Below are 26,905 nucleotides of genomic sequence, written 5' to 3' on the forward strand. Positions count from 1 at the left end.
TCAAAGTGTACAAACTTTGTGGTTGAACACTAACTTTCTGTTCCTGAAAACAGCCCCTCCTTTCTCTGAGGAGCATAATACTGTGTTCACCCCTTCTTTGGAAATGAGAAGCCTCCTTTTTTAAATACAGTTAACAAGAGGGGTTTGTATCACCCAGTCAAGTTAGTTGTGTTGTCCTTTCCAAGTACTTGTGTTACTTCTCTCTTTACAGACTAGGTAGCGGCCAGTTGTAGAGCTGCTTGACTCAAACTTCAGAAACAGGCTATAGCAGGGAAGTAGACATGTCTGAGCCAACCATCCAGAGTAAGTGCTGTTTAGTTTTCCCATTTAAAGAAAAATGTTTCTGAGAGAGCAGCAATACTGATCTGACAACAGAGCAAATACAAATGCTCCGAGATCAGTTTTAAAGAACTGAGACAGTTTAAGCCAAATCCTATGTTAGTGTAAGGTTCATGATGAAGTGCTCACAAAATGTCAGAGTAGGTTCTCAGTACAGGACAACTGGTTTCATAAAACTATTTCCATAGTAGGAGCACGGAGGGGTTAACTGCCTTCCCATGCTTACAAGTTACTACAAGTAATCTTTCTTCCAGAAAGATCAATCTACAGAGCTAAAGCATGATAGAATATCTATTATATTTTTATAGTAGCCCAAGGCTGGTTGCTTCAGGAGAGAAGCTGCCTCATCCCAGCTGAAGGAGAACAAGAGAAGGCAGTGAGATCATGAGGTTGTGATTGCTGATCAGCTATTGCATTCTTGTTGGCATTAAGAGGAAAAGCAACAGAAATTTAATTAGAAAGCAGGAGTTACATTGTAACTCCTATCTCCTGCAGGAAATGAGCACTAACACTGAAGTTTTTTTCAATACTTCTAACAACAATTCTTGTCACATGTTAAAGAATTGAACTGTAGGAGTCTCATTAACAGAGCAAAATACTTTATTTTCAAAATAAAATTATTTTAAAAGTCCTCTTTTGTCTGTAACACTGTTCAAAGCTATTTACAGTTAAAATGTTATAAAAATATATTCTTAACTTAAAAAAATAGAAAAGAAATCATAGGGATTAAGTTTGTAAGAGTTAAATTCTAGTTCCAGATTGTGAAGACAGTCACAAGTAAGCATACAGCATCTGTGATGCACTACAGTTTCTACAATAAAGCATCCTTGTTCTGTAACTTTGTGTATTTGCAATAAAGTTATAAAACATTAGAAATCTAGTAAGGGTATGATAAAGTAAGGTTCAGTAGATCTTGCTGGGAGGAAAAGGCAGACTTTCCTAGAGTTTCAGTTCCTAGAAAGAAACTGAAGTTGTTCTTGTGCTTCTCATCATCAAGATGTCTGTTATTAAAAGCCTGACGAAGCAGGACAGGGGACAACACCAGCTCTGTGCACACGAGTTCAGTCTGTATCACTCAGGTGCAAAACTCCAACACACATCAGATATTATCTTCACTGCACGTTTGCTCTTCCCCAGACGTTCTCCTGTGCAGCTCTCACCTCACTGAACCCACATTTACCATCAATAAACATTCATCAGACTCCTAATCTGCACACCAGCTTCCCTTGTTTCTGTACCAGGGTCAAACCCCTGCAACATTATAAACTCTTTTTCACTAGGGATGGCTTAACAATAACTCCACCAAAAAATCACTGTGGACCACAAGTTAAAAGAGCTCAATGACTGCTGAGTCAGAGTGATACGTGGCAATTAATACTGAAAATAGCTTGTAAAGTTGTCTAGTGGCTAGCAGTAATAAACTTTACAGGCCCTTTCTATCTTTCCAAGAATCCTTACAAAAAGGGTAAGACAATAAAGCACTGTCATACATTTTAGAGTGCCTGAACCAATCGCTTTACTTTGACAACTGTAACTTCTGAAAAGACTCCTTAACCTAGGAGCAGATGGCAGTAGAAGACATTTGGAAAAAAAACCCTCAAGTATTTAACGGTAAGACAATGATTACTACATCTTTGAGTAGGCAGGATCCACTGATTTCATATTAGAACTAGTTTAGGGTGAATAGCAGGCTTGTTTCGATAATATAAATGTCACTTCAAAAATGTCTATTTCCCAATCATTGATTTAAGATGTTCAAGTTTATACTCTTCAATGAAGTCTTCAACAATATGCAGAGCTTTGACTTTCACCAGCAGGAGAACAACTTCTTTTGTTTCATCACTAAAAAAAAAAAAAATTTATATAGCAGCACTTTTATGTACCTGACTTAAGTACACTTCATTAATTTGAAGAAGTCATGTATCATTCCTTGGCCACTTGTCATCAGGTGATCTTGGCTACACTGATCCCTAACAGCACCCAACATCTAATGCCTCAAACTATCCCATTAAACTAGAACTGCAGAAGCACTCTTCTACATTATGAACTCCATCTTTTGTTTTATGTATGTGACAAGAACATCCTTGAAAGTGTCAAATACGAGACTTTAGGAATTTAAGAAAGATTTAACAAAGTATTCAAGGAAGTGCTTGAATCCCAAGGAAAGCCTTATCTATTACCTGTGGTTATTCTTGTGTAGCGTACGGGCACATCGCAGCAAGTGCTGGCAGAAGTTCCGTAATTCAGGGAGAGTTGATCCACTTTTAAGATCTTGGAACCACCTTTCTGGGAGGCATGCAACCACCTGTTCACCAAAAAATATTTGAAAAAAAGTTTAAAAAGTCTTTCAATATAACCAAGTCATATCACTTCTGGCAGGGACTTTTTGCAGGTTCAGTCATTATTAGTAGTGTGTTTTTTCTTTGAAACCAAGATTGATTATCCCTACAAGTAGTTATTCCTAAGAACCTATGGACCAGCGTTTGCTCTAAAATGCTTTTATGCACCAAAGTCATAAAAAAATTAAAAACAAATTTTAAATGCTGTTTAAATTTTAAATTTTTTAAATAGTTCATCTTCAGTTTCAACCACTCTTCATGAAAAAAGCTTTCAGCATACACCCTCTTCCAACGTACATGTTATCTTTTACCTTGTTACACTTCTCTGTGTTATCTGGCCCTGGTGGTGTGTTTAAGAGGATCAGAAGAAGGTAACGATTCAGCAGCTTGCTCAGTCCCAAATCACGGAGCGTATCTTCTTGTACAATCCCATCCCAAAGAAGAACATTGGAGAGCAGCTGCAGTAATGAAGAAACAGGGAATACATATACCTGGTGGCTGGAAGTGTGCCAACACATACTATTACAAGTTTTATGTAAGATAAAGTTAAAAATATTACATCTATCCAATTTAAGTACTCAAAACCCAAGATTCACACTCTCCAAACTTACTGTCAGATAGCCACTAATAAGCTGCATACAGTAAATAACCTTATCAAGTAAGATAATTAATTTCACTTGTGTGGTGGTGCAATTCCACCCCTCCCCTTGCTGGTGTGATTTCCCCACCTCTCCTGGGCCACACACCAACCCAGGGCAGTACAGACTGCAAATGGCAGCAGATCAGAGCATAAGACATCCCCTCGATGAGCCTGGCTCCTGCTCTCCCTATCGCTTGAGCACAGTAAGAACAGTCCATCACCTCCTGACAGCCTGGTACATCTGCACCTGCAACATGGCCGAGGGAGGGTGATAACAGAACTGCACGTCCAGCAAGTTCTGGGCCTCAGCAACTGGTGGAAAACACCAGAATTATTTTATCACTTGAGCTGGGCTGGAGTGGAAAAGTACCTGACAAAAGTCAGTTATCTTGGATGCTATAAATCACAACCCTAAGTGAGACCCTTTGAGCTCTCCTGGATCACAGTGGGCCTGTGACCAGCATCTCCCCTGAGCTGGGATGCCTCTCAGGTATCAACTCCTCAAGGCACCGTCCGCTGACAGAAGGCCAAGGTGAAGTCAACCCCCTCGAGTCTCAATTATCACCTGTTGAGGAATGCCAAGGCGTTGTGAGTATTTAAACTCGAGGAGGGAAATTGTGACTGTAGGCTAGTTTTGCTTTCACCCACCTCTCTACCTATCTCTGTGTTTGGATATACACAGTTATTTTCATGAGTGTGGGTACATACATATTTCACTGGATCCAAATATTTCTGTCCATGTGTTTGTACATCTTCTGTTTATGAATATACATATATATATAGATTTAGGACACCTTATAGTAAGTTAGTGTGAATCTTGTCACTTTCAAACCTGTAGTTAAGTCACTATTTTAATCATAACATTTTACTGAATTATTTTGTAAATCCTTAAATTGGTTAATGATTGGTTTAATTGGTTAATGATTAAGTCATCAATAAATCTTGATTTGCTGCTAAATCATTACCATGTTAATATTTCCATCTGCGACAATGAACTGTACCCTAATATGCAATTATATGAACTCCCAAGGCTGGGAAGAACATTTTGCCCTTCTAATAGGTTAACAATTTGCTAAGGCCCAAGCACAGAAGACATCTATGCTTTACACAGAAGAGCTAGCAGTCAAATCTGAAAGTGTGAAAAGAGGAAAGAGTATTTAGACACTCCCCTACAAGGCATAGGGACCAAAACCAAGTGACATCCAATTCTAAGCAAACCGTTAGAGAATCCAAGACAGAAGCAAAAAAAGTTACTACATCTGCTCAGGATAAGACTACACGCAGTCCCTCATAACACGATGAGGTTGGTAGCCACACAGCAGCACAAAGAGATTTCTTTGTAATTGATATCAGTATTATTAGGTATTGGGAGTTTTCATCTGTTGCCCCTATTGCTATAAATCCTTACAATTGTTGTCCTTTTTAAGTCTGATATAAGAATATGATTATTTTTTCCCTTAACTCAGAACAGTTAATTTTCAGGGAACTATCAACCTCAAGGTATTTTACCCTCACAGACAGCCTGCTCCCTCTGCAGTCACCAGTCAAAAAGCACTCACAAAGCCCACCACCTCTGCACATTTCTCTGGAGTATCTGATGGGACACTTCCATCTAACTACATCAGCAGCTGAAACATAGATCAAAGGAAAAGGAATGCTTCCACTGGCCAGCATTAATCAGGAAAGTACACAGCATAGTAAACAAGAAGCACGTTTTGAGCTACACGCTGTATCTAGACAAGTTAGGCAATAGCAGGGTACAAACACTGAACTGCCATCACCTGTACTTCTGCATTAGAGAGTTCCTGGCTCACTTTATGTGAGAGACGAACTAAACAGCCTGAGAAAGCAAAAGTTGAGGCTGATGGAAGGAATGCCTCAAACACTCGTAAGACAAAACTATGAGTCACAGGGTGGGTAGTGCAGAGGTCGAAGCTGATAAGGCTGCCCGAATAACACAAGATGCAGCTGGAGGAGGGAGCCCTGTGGAGACAGGACAGCTCTGCTCTGGTGCACCTGGACAAATTTTCAAGGGCCATCTGTCCGGTGAATGACCTTTCCTTCATTATCCACAAAATGCTTATTAAAGTTAACACCCCTCAATATGCTAACGAAGGCTAACATGATCATGCCAATTACATCACCCCATGAAACACCTCACCCCTCCCTGTACATGGGATACGTAGGTATGTGGGTCAGCCTAGGGGATGGACCCAAGGAAAGTGTGTATAAATCAAGGGGGGGAAATAAAGGGGGGGCCCTGGAGAGTGCAGTGAAGCGAAGAGGATGGATGCAAGTGAAGACGACTGATGCCTCCTGGAACCCTCACTGGCAGGATCGATGCAGAAACCCAGACCAGTGATCTGTATTTCCCCATCCCCTCCATCTCCCTCTTTTCCTTTTTCCATTAAGAAATGCAAGGCATATTGTATTGCTCGCCACAACTTGCTATATACTTAGCCAATTATTGTGTGTTCAATTAGTACACTGTGGGTAGTTAATAAATGTTTGGACTTTGAGACTTGTCTCACTGTTGTCTGCTCCGTTGGGGATTTGGGAATCCAAGTCACTTGTCTCCCTCATCTGAGCGGGATGTGACACTTCTCACCCAAGCCAATTAGTATTTTTCCGTACAATTTCTGGGCATGGATTAGAGGCAGTTTCTAATAAGCACTGTGAAGACAGCAACCCGTATTCAAAGACAGGGCTTGACAGCACGAATGGGGGGGCTGAACAACAGCAGCGCGTCTCGGCACCAGAGAGCAGGCTCAAGCACAGATGAGTAGGTCCCAAGAGTTTCACACAGATGAGCTGCGGTACTACCTACCCAGGGGTGACTGAATTCACACCTCCACTCCAAAAAAAAAAAATAAAAATGATGTGACAATTATCCAACAGATACCCAGAGCGAGAACACTTTAAACTTCTCTCCATTATCACCCCTTCCAAGATGACTCCTGTGACAGTGACGATAGAAATCAAAAGCTAAAAGGAGAAAACTTCAGTCTGCAGAGGAAAGCACCCAAGTCTGACTTCCAGGAACACACACCACACAGTCCTAGAAGGTGGGATCAGAACTGCAAGTCTGCCTTGGTTTTTACTAGATGTCCTAAGCCGTAAGTATTAAGGTCCCCCTTGCTTTCTCTTCATCTGTCCACGACAGATTCTTGCACAGAAGCTCACCCCAGGAGCAGAGGTGGCAACTCTTTTGCCAAACAGACCTTGTCCTGGTTTAACCAGGATAGGGTTAAGTTTCCCCAGCAGAGGGGGGGAGCTCTAGCCGGGTTATTCAGATACCATGCGGACGTCACATCCTGGCAGGTCACATTCTTCCTGGCGCGGGAGCGCGGTGCACTCATGGTTTTGTACATCGTGCTCCCCACTGCTGTATTTGGTAGCTATTTTGCTCTGTTCATTGCTATCACTATTACTGTTATTGTTATTGCTGTTGTTTGTTGTGTTGCTATTGCACTGTTGTATTAAACCTTTCCTTATTTCAGTCTTGGGGCTTTGTATTTCACTCCCTTTGTGGGGGAGGGGCAGCGGCCGCGTGGTCTCAGACCCCGGCAGGGGCTAAACCACCACAGACCTCAACATATCCAACTTTCCAGGTTTTTCAACACAAAGGCAGCTCTGCATCATGACAACAGGAAGCCTGTGCAGGGCTAGGCATCATGAATAGCAGGGCAACTGGAATATTGTCTGAGATTTTAATGGGGTTTTATGCATCTAAATCTCATCTTTGGCGAGAATCCGGATCTACTCAGAGTAAACACATCTTCAGTGGGAACTGAATCACAAATATTCAGAAATTCCCAGCTCAGCACCCCAAGAGTAAAACTATACTGATGTGCTTATATGAACACGCAGTGATCATATCCTACAGTAAGGGTTAGCATAACTTAACGCCATGTCATAAGACAAACAGCCATTTTCTGTGACTGAGCTGGTCACATATTAGCCCCCTTTCCCCCCATTATCAGGCCATGAAGGTCCTGTGCACCAAGGAGATGGAACCAAACAGATTTCTTCTTCCCCTCCCTGTCAGCCTCAAAATTCCTGGGCACCAGGCTGCCTACTCCCCTCCTTACCAGCCTTAAAGGTCCCGGGCACCCAGCCAACCCAGTGGTGGTGATGACCTTGTCACAGAACAGGGACACGTAACAGCGCACAGAGCACTGTCTAAAAAAACAAATATCAAGCAGTTACAAGTCCTGAGGGGAACCTGCACCAGAACTGCTGCTGGGCAGTGAGACCCATGAGCCCACCTGGTGGCCCCAGATACCTCCACTGTCCTCTGCTTCCTCCGAGGATTGAGTGACTCATATTCTTTTATGTGTTTCTACTCTAGATTATGACTGTCATATTATTGATGCTGCAAACGAAATATTAAGATTTGACCGGATCTGCGGAAAGTCCAGGTGATTGGGAACCGTAAACTAAGATGTGCTATAAATTGTGCTACACTACTTTTAAAATTGTGCCACACCTGATTTCAATTATAAAAATACTATGCTACTCTGATCATAAAATGCTGTGCTGATCATAAAATTATGCTAAAAAAAGCAGCTTTAATTGTACCTACAACTTAGTACTATCATCATTCTGCCCAGGATACCCAATAGATCCTGTCTGCCCCCATGGTGGTGGGTGACAATGACTAACTAATATGATGTAAGGCCAACATGCCTGGCTGACCCTACTCAAGGCAAAAAAAATGAACCAGCAGGAACAGATGGTCAGATCAAAGTCTCTTGCAGAAGATGTACCAGTTGGGTAAACAGAAATAAAGTGCTCATTTATAGTTCATTCTTAAATCATCACATGCAGGCTGCACAGAGAACACATCCTTCACTGAGAAAAATCGTTATCCATCCTAATAAAAACATATTAATCTCCCAGGAATCAGACTTGCCTGAAGATGTATTTCCTGACTGCCTGCAAAACATTTTCACTAAAATGAATTTCAAAGAAAAAAAACCAGTTGTATTTTCTCTACCTTAACAGCTGACCAAAACCGTCTTTCTTGAAATTTTGAACATAGTGATGACTTGTCTTCCACAGTGCTGCTCATGGAAAGAAGAAAAAGTTAAAAGAAGGATTTTTTGTTTGTTTTTAAAAGAAGATAAACAGGTAATTTATCTCTTAAGACACTGATGAATGTTAATTCTGGCATTTTTTCAGTGTCAGCCACAACCAGAATAAAGATCTAGGGAAACAGCTGTCAATTTGAACCCATTATAATACAACTACTACGAAATAACTACCAACTGGAAACACCTGTGTCTACATTTCATGGATTCAGATCAAAATAGCATTGCTTAGAACCAAACATCCTACATCAGCTTTAGCAAAGCTTCTCTCCTAGCTGTATCGTAACCCCACATCTCCCAGAGTCCTACTTATTCCCACCTTTGAAATAGTGTCCAGTTACAAGCATCCACAGTAAAAGCCCTTAGCATATTTTAGGAATGACAGGAGGAATTGAGGGACACATACACATGACACCAGACCACCTAAACTAACACAGGTCCTCAGATGTAAGTTCCTATGCTACAACCACACTGTGGATCTCATATTGAAAAGCTTTTTTATTAAAGGAGTAGAACAGCATTGTCAGTGGAGTTACCCTTATTAGAAAGAGTTCATAAACAGGAATAAGGCTTCATAACCTTTCAAAATAAAACAGTAGAAGGCATGTTTGTTCCATTAGCTGTCAATGGATGTCTACAATACTTCATCTATATCTGTGGGGGAGGAGGGCAGAAGAATTAAAAAAAAATAGAAGCTTAGAAGAGTCCCAGAGCCAGCTCACCTTTTAGGATATAGAGGAATAAAAACATCTTCCTCTATGGATTTCTTCATTCTTAGGACAACCATGTTCATCAAATCCTATGAAAAAAGAATTATTAAAGTATCCTCACAAGAAATACTTTATCTTCCATTTGTAACAACTTCAATGGTCATTTTGTTCATCCAGAAGTGTAGTATCTTAGAGGTAAGTACAGTTGCCACTTGTATATAATACACACTGAGACCATGAATATATTAAAAACAGTAGACATATCACAGCTGTAATTCTCTACAGGGTTAACCTAAAGGATTTTTTTAAGATGACATTATTTCCCTAAGTAAGGCCTTTTTTTGCATGTTAATTTGCAAGGCAGCAGGAAAACTGTATAGATTAACAACAAAATGAGTTATGCACATAGGATCTCCATAAAAAGCTGTGAAATTCTAGATAAAAAAAAAATCACCATAGCTAGGATAGTACATGGTTTTAGGAAACACGCTTTTAGGTGTTCCAGATTGCCACCTACCTTTCTTTTAAAGCCTATTTATTTATTTAAAGCTCTGGTTTGGTTTACTCCCTGTACAAACAGTACCACGGCTAATGTCAACTGTACCACTTCAAGTCATGGTTTCAAAATCATCAACCTCTGGAAGGCTCAGTTGGAAGGCATACACATTTTCTTAAGAGTATTTCTTTTCATACTCAGGGCCTAAACATCCATCAATTTCACCATAAACCTCCAGATTTACTTCAGAATAAAACTTGAATCAGGCTGAAGAAGGGCATGCTAGAGTGACTACGCATATAAAAGTAATTATTAAAAGATTGCTAAGATTACAAAGTAGTATTTATCCTAGGCAATTCGTTAACCTTTGGGGATTTTTAAGTTTTAAAATTCTAGATCTACTTTATAAATAAGAACTTAAGCTGAACACAAGAGAGTTATTAGCATTCAAAGCTCAAATTTTGAGACAATTAAATGCAAATCTAAATTCTAACCATTGTTATTGTGAAGCAAGATTAGATCTATGATCAGATTCTTGATAGGTACAAACAGAATTTTTCTAGGAACAGGAGCTAATTTCTGCCTCAAGAGTGTCCCATCTCCCTTCATCTTCAATAAGAAGAGCATCAGAGAGCTGGAAGTTTAACTGTTAAATCTTCTTAATATAAAGTGACAAAACAAACAACTAATCAGGAACAAACAATGTCAGGACAATTTCCTAAGTGCCCATATGAGCACACACAGTAGATTAAAGTTCTCCCTTCCCCAATACCACAGGAGATTTTACCTCTTTTCCTCGACTGCATTCATTTTTGGAAAGGACTTGTTTTTCAAAGATGTGATTGCAAAGCTGTACAAGGTTCTTTGTCTGTGAGGTAGATAAAGGATCCCACACACTCTTTACAAATGCTGAAAAAAAAAAAAAAAGGGATTTATTTCATTCACAATATGCAAGTATTTATCTGCTCTAGTTGCAAGGCATTACAATGTAACAGAAGTAAACATACAAAAAGCAAAGCCTTTCAAAATAATCTTAAAAAGAGGCTACCTTAGCCTCACTCTGTGGAACTAAGTAATCACTACATCTCAAAGCACCATTATATAACTACCATTATTTGATAGCTATCAGTTTTATTTAAGGTTTGTCTGCCCAGCTGCAGTGAACATTTTCAAAACAATCTTACTATACCTGTGATTTTGGGAAGAATAGTTTTTTCTACCACTCTAGGCAAAACTTCTTGATCAGGATCATCACCCCTTTTTGATTCATGTATGTTTTTGGCATCACTGAATTCTTCTATAGCTCTGAACCAGGGCATCTCTTCCAACTCTGTAAAATTCTCCTGAAAGATCATTCCTGTTAGTCATTCAGCTAGTCAGGATTAAAAGAAAAGCTCCATCCAATGATACCACAGATTCCACTTAATTTGAGATCCACTCTCATCACTGAATGGGTCAAAACAGTGAATCAGGAAAACTAGATTTAAAGTTAGAATTTAAAGGATGGGATTGTTAAAGTGTCTTCAAAGAACTCGGGAGAAGAATTCTTTTTACACGAGGTGTTGCAAAAGGGGCTGGAGGTAAGGGGAAAGGAGAAAGTGAAGAAGATTCCAACCACATTCTTCAATTTGAGACCAACACCGCACCCTTCTATGATTTTTAATGCCCTGTGCAATTATAGAAAAAACATCTCCTTTTTCATATTAATACAAATACAAAACCACACATATAATTTTTGAAGAAAACAAAGTCAGCTGATGCACCTACCTCAAGAGGATTCCAACTGATTAACTGAACTCTGATCAATGGATTTAATATCTTAGGCAGGCAGAAACTGATATAAGCATCACAGTAAGAGTCAGGAAACTTCTCTTTCCATTCCTGGAATTTCAACAGGATTTTTCTGATGTCACAAAAATCTGCATGTACATCTTCAAAGACTTTCCTACTATCCTCTAAAACGTTATCTATGGATAATATTCGTTGGGAATAAAAAGAAACAATCACAGAACTTATTGAGGCATAAGCTGAAGAGTTTATTCATCTATAGGATATAAGAAATAGATGATAATTGCATTTGTCACTTATCTTTGACACACCTGACACTGAAACATGTTTTAAAACCAGCTCCCTGGAAAACCCAGTTTCAGAAAAAAATACTGTCAGAAGACAAAAAAGACAAGTTTCTTCATGATCTGTTCCACAGATTTATACAACCACTGCGTTTCAAACTTTATACCACAGCAATAAAACTTCAGACATGAAAACTCTTCTGCTGTTATCTGGAGAAAAGGTATTTTGCCTTTCCCTGCTCCTCCTCATCTGTTCATTCAAGACAATTAAAACACCAACCTTTAACTCACTCTATCTTTAGAAAATAAATTGATTATAGAAAACACATTGTAGCATTGCACTACTATCAGATCAGCTTTGACATAATCTAAAAGAGCTTATTTCTAGTTGAAACAGTCATGAGTTACACTACCACTATATAACTCAAACCAAACCATACACCTATTCTTCCCAAGTCATTAGTCAGAACTGTCTGAAAGCATTTCTCTTCTACAGTGTGTAATTAAGAATATGCAACTCAAAGTATTTCTTCCATCTTTCCTAAAAAAAAAAAAAACATCATAAAACATATCAGAAAGAGATTTTGTTCTAGGACATCACAGTAAGACTGTCACCAACCTTTGCTCTTCTGGAACTCCTTCACCTCTGGCAGACTCAGCTCATCGTCACTCGACATGCCTTCATGGTGATCAGCTTCTCCTGAACACTCTCTCACTTGCCGTCTGCAAGTCCTGTATTTTGTAATGAACTCAGATGAGTTATCTTCTCCCATGTATGCAGAAGGAAGCTTAATGAAAAATTATCTGACTTCAAAAACTGTACTTAAAGTTGAAAGAGAAACAGCCTCAGGAAACACAGTGAGGGAGCAACAGTAATTATGTAACCATAGGAACTGTGAAAGAGGGAGGGGACTTGGGAATTGACATAAAAGAGGTTAGAGCACCATCTCTCATCTCCCCTATGAACCATGTAATAACTTTTACTTCACCTCATTCCCACCAATGAGGTTAATTACTCATCCCACCTGCAACACTGAACATCTAGCATAGCACTGGACACTGTCTCTGACAGTTTTAGTGTATAGTGAACTACTGAGCCATCAGTCTTTGTCACTTCAGCACTGGATTACTTGTGCAACAACCCACAAAAACTGTGACAGCACCCAAGTGCCAGTTCGGCTCAAAAAGCTATTGCCATGACACCAAGAATCATAACAGGCTGCAAAATCAATAGCTTGCATCTCTGCCACAGGAAAATGATATACAATATGAAAGTGATATTGCATAAATACTTTTATATGGTTATTTACATCAATTATCATTAGAGATTAACTGCTTCAAGTGGAAGTTCTTATTACACCATTTTTCATACATTAAAATTCCAAGGTTCTTGACACTTCAAAGTACAGTTATGAGTTGAGGCACCAATGCAACTGTAAAACTTTCAAAACTCCCAATTAAAAAAAAAAATCAGTACCAATCTCTGAACACTCTAATATCCAAAATGTAGTATGTCTGACCTACACTGATAACAGACGAGGGGTTAGATGTTGCTTTGTGTCACTCACCACCACCTCCCCAGCAGCAACAATACCACCTGTTTTTGCTATCTATGCAATAATACAAAAATATGTCTGTATAAGGTTATTGTATTATTAAAACAGGAGGGAAAAAGCTCCCCTCATAGTTTTGCCTCACTTAAGACTTGCTAATTTAAAATAACATGATCTATTAGCATTCGGATTCAAATCAACACAAAGAGAATTACATTAGACAGGAAGTATGTACCTGCTTTCCAAAACTTCAACTACGTGGAAACAAATTATTTTTTAGTCTCATTTAGTAATCCTACAGGTTTAGATTCATCACTGCATAAATGACAATAAGTCAGTACACCATGCATTTATCGGTTAAGTGCACCTATATGTAATAGCTACCTTCGATGTTCACACACTTCCAGAAGCTGTGTCTTCTCATCACCTTCCAATCCACCATTAGTTGGTTTGTCATTCCCACCTGTCAGAAGACAGAAACAGCCAAAAATAAAATGGTATGATTTTAAAGTTTGTTTTTTCAAACAAGAAACACAGCTTCTCCTTCTATTGTTCTTCATTTGGAAAATAACCAAAGAAAAATCAAACCTCCTAAACAAAACTCTTAACGATCTCCAGAGTAACGCACAGTAAATATTACTTGCTAACTGCATATAGTCAGATGTGGTTGTTCACTTATAGCAGTTGATGAAAAGGTGAGTTTGATGATATTCCAGTCAATGCCCACTGCTTCCTAGTCTTGGAAAAGGAACTTAAGAGCCTTCCACAACAAGTTCTTAGTAGTGTGAAAGGCAAGCATACCTTCACCCTGTAGGTCAAAAATGAAACCATGTAATAAATTAGAGTAACTTTTGAGGTTTGGCTCCAACATTATAATGGAAGTTAAATTCCTGATTTACACTATTCAAAATCATTGCATTTAGATTTCAAGACTAGCCAGCTCCTCACTGTCTCCTGTTATCCAAGTAGTCACTGACTGTGTGACCCCAATTACCCCTACGCTGATTCTTCAGTCTAACACAGAAGTAGAAACTAGAAGCATTTTCTAGATGGGCCATTCATTTGTAGCACTATTAGCTGGCTGGTACGTGCACAATATGCCAAAAAGGTGTACTACTACTGAAGTATTATCATGCAAGAAAAAACAGCCTTTCCACTATATTAAATACAACTAGGAACATAAAAAATAATTAAAAGTGCTGCTTAAAACCTGCAAGTACAGTCTCATTTGTAATGAGCTGGAAGTAAAGTAATTTTAATGGCAACTATTATTATTATATATAATACATTATTATTATTAAAATAGTGTAATTATTATTATACCCTTTTCTTCTTAACACCTGCTGTCAGTCTGCTACACCATTTTACAAACTCATACAGGCTGCTCGCTTTCTCTAATCAGCACTTTATCCTGTGAAGTGCGAAGACTGAACCCATATGATTAGTAGTTACCAGAAACTGGTGCATCTGGCCTCCATCTGTTCCCAGCAGCTCCAAGCGTATTGCTCTTAGCTTTGCCTAAACAGTTTTAAAGGGTTTGGTTTTGGAGCCTGGGTTTGTTTCAAACAGCAGCAGCTCAAGATTCACACAGCACACAAACAATACATTGGCGTGGAAAGAAAAAACGAGATGAGACAGTTGTAATACTTTTTCCTACAGTGACAAAAAAACCCAACAAAACACAATTTTGTGTTTGATAAAATCCTTACACAAAGAGGCTTCGTTCTGTCCTCCCCTTCACATGTCACCTCCTAGTCATAACGAAGATTTCAGATCACTCATGTCGCCTTAAAGACACTCTCATGTAAGACTGATGTTGCCATGTAAGCACACTGCTTTTTCATATATTTACAGAATCCTACATCAGCAAGCTTCCTCCAACTTAAGACCTACTAGAAAACCAACTACGTTTTTATTTTTAAATATTGATGGGAAATTGCTGACTTGAATAACTCAAAATTGACAAAGTATTTGGTCATGTTATGTTCACTATTAAACCAAGTAAAACCAACATCATGGACGTTACTGAGGTGAGGATTTCAACTGATATACAGCAGAACATGGCTACTAACAAAAGAGGAAAGGAGATCACAGGTGAGCATAAAATACTTCATAAAAAAAGTAAATGTCTATTTCTGCTCAAAGAGTGAATGTTTCGGTAAAAAAAAAGCTTTTAACTTCATACTAACCTATCAGATGCTGAATATAAGCAGATTCATTTTTCAGCTCATCTTGCCTTCGTTTCAACACAGTCATGGATCGTTGTTGAAGAAGCACATGTACAGCCAATTCTAGCTCATTAATGTATTTCAGCTGAAATATAGTAAACAGCAATCAGGTTTTCAAATAAAATGCAACAAGAATGAACAAAAACCAGTTTCCAGTATTTGGTTAGAACCAAAGTATTACAGATTGAAAAGTACATCTGGAGTCATTAGTTTTTGAGACTGTTGTATAAGACTGAAAAACTGAAACTGAACACCAGTTGCTCATCATGGGATTACCCAAGATTTCACACAAAATGGTTCAACAGGACACTACTGGTGTATATAGCTCTTGGTTTGCTTTTGAGCCATTAGCCATAAAAGTATTCATTAATTCTCTTTGAAGTTACATAAAGACGGGTAATGGGTACAAGTTACTCCTGGGGAGATTCCAACTGGACACAAGAGGAAAATTTTTCACAATGAGAACAATCAGCCACTGGAATAATCTCCCCAGGGAAGTGGTGGATTCCCCAACATTGGACACTTTTAAGATTCATCTGGACAGGGTACTGGGCCATCTTGTCTAGACTGTGCTTTTGCCAAGAAAGGTTGGACCAGATGATCCTTGAAGTCCCTTCCAAGCTGGTATTCTATGACTGATTCTCTGAATTATGATGAAATCAAGTGACATAAATTAGATTTCATAGCACTATCTGTAGTGGATAGCAGCAGTTTACTTCCACCGAGGCCAAACTTTAGGCAGCTCCTCCCCTTTTTTAAATACACACAGTCTGCAGTTCAGAAACTCATGCGGCTGATAATGTAGACAAATTCTCACACCGCTCTGCTAACTCAATCTCAACTCAAACCTAATGTGAAATCCTTACTACCTCTGTTACGTCACCCTGAGTAAAGACATTTAAAGACATCCCAAAAGTGAAATTCAGCTTCACCGCTCATTCAACTTCACCACACTCTAGTTACGAGACCTGCAGAAAACTCCCTCCAATAACATTTTGTTTTCATCCAGCAGAACCTAGTGAGACCATAGTTTAAGTCAGTACATCTATACCAGCTTCATCATCACTTTAGGTCAGGGTGAGGGTTGATTTGTTTTCACTATATTTTGGTTTTTGTTAAAAATAAATTCTATCAGAATTTTAATGTAACTAAGTGGTTTCCCTCATCATTTCCAAACAAAAAAAGCCCTCATCTGTCATTGACCGAATGCACCTTTATCATCTAAAAAGAAAAAAAAGGAAGAAATACATACTTTTTCATTCAAACAGTTTATCAGGTTTTCTACATATGTTTTCATGGCTCTGTAGAATTTGTAATTCAGAGCTGCATCCGAAGACTTCTCTAACTCCTGGACAGTCATTTTTGAACTTTCAATGTCCTCCATATATTTTTCATACTCCCTCTGGTGGGCACGGTGTACATCCTGTAATGATGTTATCCTAAAAAAAAGGGAAACCCAGACAACTAAAACTATTGCCAAATTAGCAGCCGATACATTCCAAAACATCTTTCCCATTACAATCACATACAAAATCCTTGCCTGTGCTAACAGCACTTGCATTTGAGCGAATAAGTGCTAAAGCATTTATCCATGCCAACATTTGCAGAAGTATGGAGTGTGGACAAGCATCATACTCTGGAGACTTACATGTAACTTAAATGGTGCTAGTTTTGAAAGCACCACTGACATTTTACCTAGATCCTTCAATACACCATGCTTCCCAAAAATATAAAAAGCCAAATTGTGTGATATCACATTAAATGGATTCTACCCAACATAATCTGGATAAAACTACAGCTCTTGCTAGTATGTCCATACTACTTTAATTTAAGTTGCATGGATAGGAGCACCTATAAGCATTCCCCACGTGCTCACTACTACAATACAAACCAGCCGAGCACTCTTGCTGCTGGTAGGTGGTAAAACCCAGGAACCTGGGTCTACAGCTGTCACTATCAGGTAGGTAGCATAGGAATATTCACATCTATTACAGTTCTGACACTTTTTTTTTTCTTTTTCCCCCTTCCCTCCTTACATATCCCAAGTGATTGCTCAGCTTGAGCAAGCCTGTAACAGAAACAAGAAACAGACTTATTTCACTTTCTTGAAGTAGGAAACATTTCTCAGTAAAAATAATTGAACTAAGCTATTGTTCTCAACTGCGCTAGAAATTAAAAAAGCTATTTCAGCATTTTGCACGTTAACAGGTTCCTCCTCTCCTTGTTATTTGCCAGATAAGTTTCCCACTCTTGATAGCTTTATTCTCATTTTAGTTCTTTGCTATATGTAAATTCCTACTTCATTTAACTCATTCCTTTCAGGCGCTTATGGCAAGGAAAGCATGCAGTTCCACCAAAAAAAAATATTTAGTTCAATTAGTTGCAATCCTTCAAACAAACAGGTCAATGATGGTCTGTACAAAGCAAAGCATACACAGAGAGAGCTCAGTCCAAGTCCACAGCACGTATTTATGTTTCAGCTGTATAATGTTACTTGTCTAAACTTATCTGAACAGCTGCTTCTCGGTACTCTGAGAGATGACAGGAGATGGCTTACCTTAGGATGCCTGACCCCAGCTGTCCTCCTCACACACCCTCTTTGAGGTTCCCACTTCCACCCCAGTACACTTCAGCTGCCCATAAAACAGCTGCTGAACTGCTAAAAGTCACAGCCTGGCACACTACTGAAAAAAAAAAATCAGGGCAGGTTCTGGCGTGACTAAATAGGCTACAGAGAATTTATTGCTGCTTTAGGAAATAATGAGCTATTTTTGCAGCTGGTGTAAGAACCACACAAGGTAGCTAGGATTTGCCGGCTCCATCTGCCCTGGTTAAAGTTTTGCTTGCTAGGAAAACATAACATTGAACCAACACTCCTGTTAAAAACTACTAGCAAGGATAAAAAGCTGCTGCCATTTACTTTCTAAACTTCTAGTTGACAAAACACTCTTGAAAAGTCCAAATGCTCCCCTACAACAAAGCACTGCCAGGTAAAGCTAAAAATTTGTCATATTATACTGGACATCCTAACAGGCATATTACACATGAAATAACCCAAAAATCCTCCACTACTCTGGAAAAAGAGTAAGACTTCAAAGCTGTCATCTCTCATTCTGTGACAAAAACTCAGGACAACTCAAAAGTTAAGTTCATAAGAGCAGAATTTACCTTTCAGTCAGTTGCTTCTTCACAATTTCCAAGTTCATGGGTGGTAGAGAAACAGAGGGATCAAACTTTGGTTTAGCTGGTTGAGATTTATGCACGGAAGCATCACCATAAGTTTCCTACAAAAATTTTAATTAAATTAATTTAAAATTAATTTTTAATACACCAGTTACACAAAATTTCCCTCTCCAGCTCTACAGATCAAGAAGATACATCTTTCGAATACACGAGGCATATGATATAAAGATACATATTTCAATCATGAAATTAAGTACAGAAAGTGTTGCACAGAAAAGTACAACACAAAAGCAAGGAAAATATAAAAAACTGCATATATATGTTGTGTAAAAACTGCATATATATGTTGTATAAAAACATACAGCGCATACACATATAAACAGCACAAGGTAATCCGTAACTTAGGGTACACTTAAGTTGCTGTCTTGGTCTGATATTAATAACTTTCAATAATGCATAATGCTTCTATACTGACAGTTGAGACTTCACTAGTATCAAGATTCTAAATATAAAATGTAGAAAAACTACAGCCAAGCAGTGATCAGATCTGATTTTACTCTTATCTTGCTTTTTTAAAACTATTTGGATATATTTATGATACATTATTTGCCATCTATTAGTCATTTAATATTCTGTTTTCTCATAGTAAACTTTTGATTTCCATGCCCTAATATGAATGCTACTTTCTGACAAAGCCAGGGGCCAGAAAACAGATTTTTGACTCTGACAACTCTGCTTAACTGTAATTATAACTAAAAGAAGACTCCATTGAATTTTAGCTTATAAATTAAAAGACACTTTGCATTCTAAAACAGTAGAAGTTTGTATATTAAAATCTAGCCAAAACACAATCAGTTAAAGCAACCAAGTCCATGACTAACAAGGTCTACTACTAAAAATTGTTGCAGTTTCCTGAACAGCAGAGATTAACAGTTTTCCAGAAACGAGTATGAGGACCTAAGAACATCAATTACACTGGATTTGAAATTCAGCAGCAGAAAGATGTAACTTTCTCCCAGTCCTCCAACTACTCCCATTTTAACAGGCAAAAATTTCTACAATTTGCTATTCTGACATAAATGGTTATTCAGATTTTCCTAGTCTGATCCAGCGTTGGTGATTCAAGACAGAAACAAAACTTCCAGCTCAGCAGAAGACACACGGTTTATTTTTGTCAATTATTTACCAGAAAAAAAAAAAAGACAATCCCGCTGAACTGTGAAAAGAGCTCTCAGATTGCTACCCAACAGAAATATAGCATAATAAAAGAATAATTTTTGTTTTACAACTTTTTCAACGTTTCTATTATTTGCATACTCTTGCTTTCAAGATCCTTTGCACGGCAGCAAAAAAAAAAAATAAATCAGGGTTCAGAATTTTGTTCTCTGCTTTTCACAGTCTGCCATCACATATGGATACCTGCCTTTGAGGTAGACAACAATACCCTGCGCTTCTGAACAGCTAGACAGATAGTACAGATTTTCATTATCATCTTCCCATATTTCTAATCATCTTTTCACTGAAAGAATCAGTGTATAACTTCCTAAAAACCTCTCTAATGAGAGGGCAGGAAGGAGATATGACAGTACTCCAGAAACTCTCTTGCCTATGAGCAAAAAGCAACTTCCAGTGGTTAGGAAAGAATGTGTCACCTGAGAGAGTTTAACGGCTTTCTTTATTTGCTGTTCTTCCCACTTAAGTTGTGCTTCATCTTCACTAGATTCATCACTCACAGACACTGGAAGAGAAAACAATCATAACTAGATGTAATTACATCCTTTATTTTTTCCTCCCATGTTGTTCCTCTAAAACAAGAATGGTTCTCCCAACCATTACTGGGAAGTGATACACACAAAAAAACAGCAGATGAAAAACCCACAGATGAAGGACTTCCAAACTGAAAGGCAAGGAAGGCTTGGAAACAGCTAGTGGGATTTGTAGAATTCACACCAACATTAATTTCCCCAGCATGCTGTTTCTCAGACAACTACTACTGCAGAACAAGGAGCACAAACATCTCATTTTTATGTCTCAAAGCAAAGCTGTGTATAATACTATAATACATGTAAATAAGAGTATAAGCACAGAGTATAAGTGACTGACATTATACACAGCAAACCCTTGAGTGTTCCAAAAATGTACACTCTACTATAGATACAAATATATCTCATTAGCAGTAATGAGAACTGCAGAATCAGCTCATAGTTATGCATTCCTTACAATCCTCATTAAAATAATAAAGTAAACCAGTGCTTCATAAACAAAACTATAAGCAGCTATAAGAGGATAAAAGCAATAGAAAAGCCAGATATGCTTAGTGTGCAATAGGTTTGTTTACTTCTGAAGGGCTGGTTGTTGGGGGGTTTTTTTGCCTTTTTCAGGAAGAGTCATCACATCAAGAGTCAGTGCAGGTAGAGCACTCGGAAGACAGGACCAGAAGCAGGAGGCAGGACTTAGAGCAACTTTATTCACATTGAATGCTGTGCCTCCTACCAGGTAATTTTTTTGCAGTCAACAAGACCAAAAAGAATTTTTTTAATGTTTCTCAAAGTATCCTGCACCACAACATCAGTGAGACCTAAACCAGATTAACGTCCCAACCTCAAGTACCAGCTGTACAGTCTTTTGCCAAACCCCTGAGGAGCAAAGCCTTGCACTGCACTCACTCTTTACTGGACAAGTCCCACATTCTTCCAGACATCAGTGCAACAAAGCCACAACCACTGGGAGAAGCAGCACAAACCCACCCATGTGTTCAGCCATCCTCTGCCTAAGAGTTCTCAGTTTAGGAACAAAATTGAGATTCTTCATATCAGACTCATCTTCACTCTCCAAGTCACTGCTTTCTCTTCTCCGAGAGCCCTGATGACTTTTTGAAACATCCAGAGGAAGATAGTCAGCCTGTGTCCTGGCTAAGTGTCGTTTCCTCCGAGCAGCCTCAATACGAGCTGCACTGGGGATATGACCTGCATTGAACAGAAAGAAAATATAAGCAAAAGACTAAAAGCAACACACTGTATCACTTCTGATGTCACCTAATATCAATAATCACCATAGTTCAGGACCACTGTACAATTCTGAATATAGGACACAAGCTATTTTTCTATTAAGCTTAGTATGTTGAATATAAGGAGATGGAAAAGAATCCTTAAAATTTGCTCTCAGTCCAAAAACAAAGCTCAGACTTTTTTCTTTTAAATAAATTGCTGATAGCCTGTCCTCTTTTTTTCATTTCCCCAAAAGATGAGGGTTACTAAACTTAGTGAGTTTACAAAGGAATCCAATGTTTACCAACCAGCACAAATGAGGTTATATTTTAATTTCATGAAGGAAATTGTGCATTGTTAAACAGCAATATTTTTGCTGCCTTTCTTCTGAAACCAATGGTCATAATTTCTGATCCATTTCCCAAATTAACACAGAAATACAACAAACATCTGCAACAAAAATATTGGGAAACTGTCACTATTCTTTCAGAAGGGTAGCCCTGATACTCCACAAACAGGATGCCTACACCTCACATGATTTAAACTGAGTGGGATTCACCTCACCTGTCTTGTCACTTACTTGAAACAAACACGAAACAAAACAATGTTGTAAAATAACTTCCTTTAAAAAAAACATACACTCCAGGAAACTAACCTGGTGATAAATCCTTCCTTCTCTGTAGAGAGCTGGATTCATTTTCAGACTCTGAGCTGTTGTAGTCCTCACTTAGTGAAGAATAACTTTCATCCCCCTTCTCCTCTGCGCCTTCATGAGCACCTTTGCTGTTGTCAGTTCTAGGCTCCAGCTGACTGATATCTGGTTTAGGGGAAAAAAAGTAAGATTTGTGATTTCAGTTTCAGCTGCTGGAAGCTGATGTGCCATAACTGGTTACCAGTAACTATTTGCACCTTGCTGCAGCAAAGACTGGTTGCTTATCTATCTCCACTTATCATCAAAACATGTCAAGTTTTCCAACACTCCAAGATAGTAATTTACAAGCCAGTTCTTGTCTTGAATCAAAGCATCTGTGATAGCCCTAAACTACTATGTCCTTCTGAGACAGAGCACATTTACATGCACAAAAGCAATGATACAAGCTCCCAGACGACAACAGATTAATATCCTGACAGTTCACAGCATGTTTGGATGCATCAACCTTGACTTTATAATCTGTATTTAGGAAGAGCTTTTTTTTTTTTTTTAAGCATTAGCAATGACGGAGTTCTTATTTAAACTATAAAGGTTTAGGTATGTCTGTCTGGTCTCCAATTATCTTCTAATTCTTTAAAAACATTGATTTCTCTTCATCTGCCACTACATCTTCAGAATACTGAACATGGCACTTTTATAAAAGTATGAGGTATACTTTTATAAGAAGTCACTAAAAAAATTTACCATCTCATCTGAATCACAAAGGGAATTATTTCTCAATCTAATTTACTTTTATCTAACAGTAGCAATTAGGGTATATCTGTGAATTGAGAGAGGCGTCAAAAGAGGAATAGAAGGAAAGAGAACTTTTAGACACAGTTGTTTGTAAAACACACAAACCCCAGATATCTCAACAGGAAGATTACTATAGTTGAATGAGACTAGGAATACTACCAGATCAATCAAGGCTATTGACTGTATTCAATTAAAATATTCAAATGCTGTAATAGCACACAGTTTAATAACACAAAGTTTAAAGTTTATATTAAGTTTTATCAAAAAAATTCCACTAATCTCACATTTGCTCTCAATGCAAGTACTCAGATCAAACTACAACCAGACAGCACGTCGTGGTTTGAACCCAGCCGGCAGCCAAACACCACGCAGCCACTCACTCACCCTCCCACACACCCAGGGAATGGGGGGCAGTCGGAGATTTAAGGGTAAGGAGACTCGTAGGTTGAAATAAAAGCAATTTAAGAATCAAAATAAAATAGAATCAAAATAATGATAATAGTAAGAACAGAAAATACAAACAGGTAACGCACAATGTGATTGCTCACCACATGTTGACCGATGCCCAGCCTGCTCCTGGCTAGTGATCCCAGAGAAGAGAGAATCCTGAAACCACCAGCCCAAAAACCCAAGTGGAGCTTCCCGATCAACCTTTATCTACATACTGAGCTTGAAGTTAGATGATATGGAATATTCCCTTGACCAGTTTGGGTCCGTTGTTTCGGCTATGTTCCCCCCCCAGCTTCTTGCGTACCTGCTCACAGGCAGGACATGAGAAGTTTGGAAATCCCTGATTTCTTAGCAACAACTAAAAACATCAATACATTATCAACATTCTTCTCATATCAAATCCCATACTGAATCCAAAACACAGCATTATTCAAGAATGAATTAAAAAAACCCCAAACAATTGGCTCTATCCCAGCCAAAAACAGGACACAGCAATAAGCAGTGGATAGTTGCCCCACAGTTCAAAAGATATGATGCTGAGGTATAAATTTATCAGAAGTTTGTTAACTCTGATTCACTACAGGGGTTCTGTACACCCAGGTCTTCTCAAGAACAGTCTCCAACTTCTGATACTGTTTTACCAAGGTCATATGGAAAATAATTTCAGCAAGAATAGATTAAAATTATAACCCTGTAAAGTAACATTATAAGGATAATCTCGGGTTCAATTAACAAGTAAAAAGCATCAAATAGCAGTTTTTGTACATCACTCTTCACTTACCAATTTCGTAATATATTTTCATATAAGTATTCCATAAAATATTTAACTGAAAAAAGTACTTACTTTTGCTTTCTTCAGTTTCTGTCTGTGCAGGCAGTAGGCCTTCCTTCTTTTGAATTCTAAAGGTCACTTCATTGAAGGATGGTTTTTTAATTTTAAAAAATTCTTCATCACCTATCCAGACAAAACAAAGTTATTCTGAGTAACATTAACAGAGAGAGCAGTATATGTGAATATATAAATGTCTTACATAAAAAGTGCATGTAATCTCTATGTGTGCACAGCATTTTTTTTTTTAAGTTCTGGCTGCATTAAGCCTAACTAGTTCTACGGCTTTATCACTCAAGATCCACCACCTCTCAATTTAAAACTGTGCAGCTCAGCCTCCTCAACACAACAACGCTATGCTGTTGAACCGTAGTTTCTCAGCAGTCTGTGTCCATCACGAAGTGACTCTGTGAGCTGCCCTGACCTGTCTTGTGTCATCAGCCACAAAAGCAACAGCCCAGAAGAGTCAATTAAACATTTAAGTTTCAGTTACTTAAGCTTGTTCATCATTAACTAGCTTAAGCATGGAATCACATACTATCTACCTGTTTTCTCTGCTCTAAGCTTTCAAAAGCTCCCCAGCCAAAAGCAGACAGGCTTTTGTGTCATCTTCAAAGCGCTTTTATATGCATTTCCGTTATAAACCCTCACAACAGCCCTATCCATAATCTAGTACTCCTATTTTCTGTCACAAAGAGGCATAAGGGTGACCTGCGGCTCCCCAGGTCACCAACACAGGGCTCAGGCAGGCAGGAGTCGCCCCCTTACGCGGGTGCGGAGGAGCGGCCCGTTAATCCAAGCTGCCGGCCCAGTTGCTCCTCCCGAGCCTGCGCCGTCCGCTCTCCCGGCCGGCGCGGCGTGAGGGGGCCGGCTGCCACCCGGGGCGGGCGAGGCTGCGACGGGAGACACACCTCCAAGCCCCTCACCTTCCCGCTCCTCCTCACTGCCGAAGCTCAGCAGCACCTTCCCCCCCCGCGCCGGCCCAGTTCCGGCGAGGCGCGGCCCTCGGCCCGCAGCCGCCCTTCCGCTCTCCTCCCGGTCCCCGGGGCCGCCCGCCGGCTCCTCTGGGGACAGCGGCCCCTCTGGGGACAGCGACCCCTCTGCTGCGGCGGCCCTGGCCCCTTCGGGGGACGTGGCGGCGCTGCTGGGGTCTCCCTCGCCCTCCTCAGGCTCCGCTTCCCGCTCGGAGCCGGGGGCTGGCGGCGGGGGGGGGGCGGCGACCAGCTCCGGCTCCTCATCGCTGCTGCTGCCGCTGGAGGCCGCGCGCCGCCGGCCGCGGAAGTTGCGCGGGGGGCGCCGGAACATCGCGAATGGCCGCGCGCGCCACCTCCTGCGCGCGCACAAGCCCCGCCCCCGGCGCAGACCCGCCGCACCTCGTCCCACCGGGGGTGGGCGGGGCAAGGGGAACAGCTGCCCAATGAGCGCTAGGGGGCGTGTCCTGCGTTTAGCATTTGAGGAGGGCGGGCGGGAGTGAGTGAGGGGTGTAGTGCGATGGGTGCTTGTGCTGCGGAGAGTGTCTTGTGGGTAGGCGCTAGAAGGTGTTTTGCTGGTAATTAATTGATCACTGATGCGTAAAAATTAAATTTGATTGAAGGACTGTGAGCCTGTTTATGTCAGGGGCTGCTGTGGTGGGTACTTCCCCTGCTGGTTGCTAGGTCATCAAAAACTTACCCAGTTTTGTTATTATATGTAAAATTTATAATAATTTATAAACAATTTAAATTATAAATCATTTCAATTACTAATAACTATATAATTAATGTCTAGTCATAAACTAATTTTATAATACCTCATGCAAAATAATTGTATAGTTACTAATGCATAATTATTAATAAACAAAATAGCTAATTCAGAATTATTAAGAATGATAAATATACTTAATAATAAAACATTATTATAAATATGAAGCTTATTCTGTAGTTTGTTGTCAAAAACTAACTGCACATTTTTCTTCCTCTCTCTAGGTTTAGCTCACTGAAGGAGCTGGGTAGGTGCCAGCGCTGGTGTGAGGGGAGGGGAACATATGGTTGGGAACAGAAGGAAGGTGGGATTGTGGCAAGCGATGACTTCAATTGCTTTGCATGGTAAAGTGTTGTGCTGTAGCTTCTACCAGCCTTTCACTTCTGTGGTGCTGACTTGAGCTACATGTGATGGGCTGTGTGGAATGATGCAGCTTCAAATGAAACCCTGACAGCTACACAGAGCAAGTCCTTCAAGTAAGGCCTTTGTGTCTCAAGAGAAATATCTAAAAATAGCGGGTGTTTGAAATGTTCTCGCTTAAATTGCTCCACCTTTCTGTCCTTCATCTGTAAGATGAAGATACTAACGTTAACCTGCCTCAGGAATCTTGCGAAGAAAAAGCTGCACTTGTGAAGCATCCATTACAGTAAGAACAACATAAAAACCCAAGAGAAAAATAATGTAAAATATATTTCTACTCAGCACTGGTTCTTAATGGTATATACTAAATAAAGGCCAAGGCTATGCAATGAATAATGAGGATTATAAAAACTTTAACAATTCAATAAACACTATGCAT

At 39.4% G+C, this 26,905-nt stretch overlaps 1 protein-coding gene across 1 annotated transcript; it reads right to left on the reverse strand.

Annotated features, from left to right (window-relative positions):
- Positions 1–921: 921 nt before the first annotated feature.
- GCFC2 (GC-rich sequence DNA-binding factor 2) lies at positions 922–25,693 on the reverse strand. Its single transcript, XM_074861444.1, has 18 exons — positions 25,293–25,693; positions 24,382–24,492; positions 22,296–22,457; positions 21,401–21,619; positions 20,306–20,391; positions 18,639–18,754; positions 16,723–16,909; positions 15,432–15,555; positions 13,627–13,705; positions 12,309–12,421; positions 11,385–11,584; positions 10,807–10,960; positions 10,405–10,526; positions 9,134–9,210; positions 8,318–8,384; positions 2,990–3,136; positions 2,520–2,644; positions 922–2,181 (listed from the first exon to the last, which is right to left on the reverse strand). The coding sequence occupies exons 1-18, from the start codon at positions 25,669–25,671 to the stop codon at positions 2,067–2,069; spliced, it is 2,583 nt and encodes an 860-aa protein (XP_074717545.1). The 5' UTR covers positions 25,672–25,693; the 3' UTR covers positions 922–2,066.
- Between the last annotated feature and the right edge of the window lie 1,212 nt (positions 25,694–26,905).

Source organism: Strix uralensis, chromosome 3 (assembly GCF_047716275.1).
Source record: "Strix uralensis isolate ZFMK-TIS-50842 chromosome 3, bStrUra1, whole genome shotgun sequence".
Taxonomy (NCBI): domain Eukaryota; kingdom Metazoa; phylum Chordata; class Aves; order Strigiformes; family Strigidae; genus Strix; species Strix uralensis.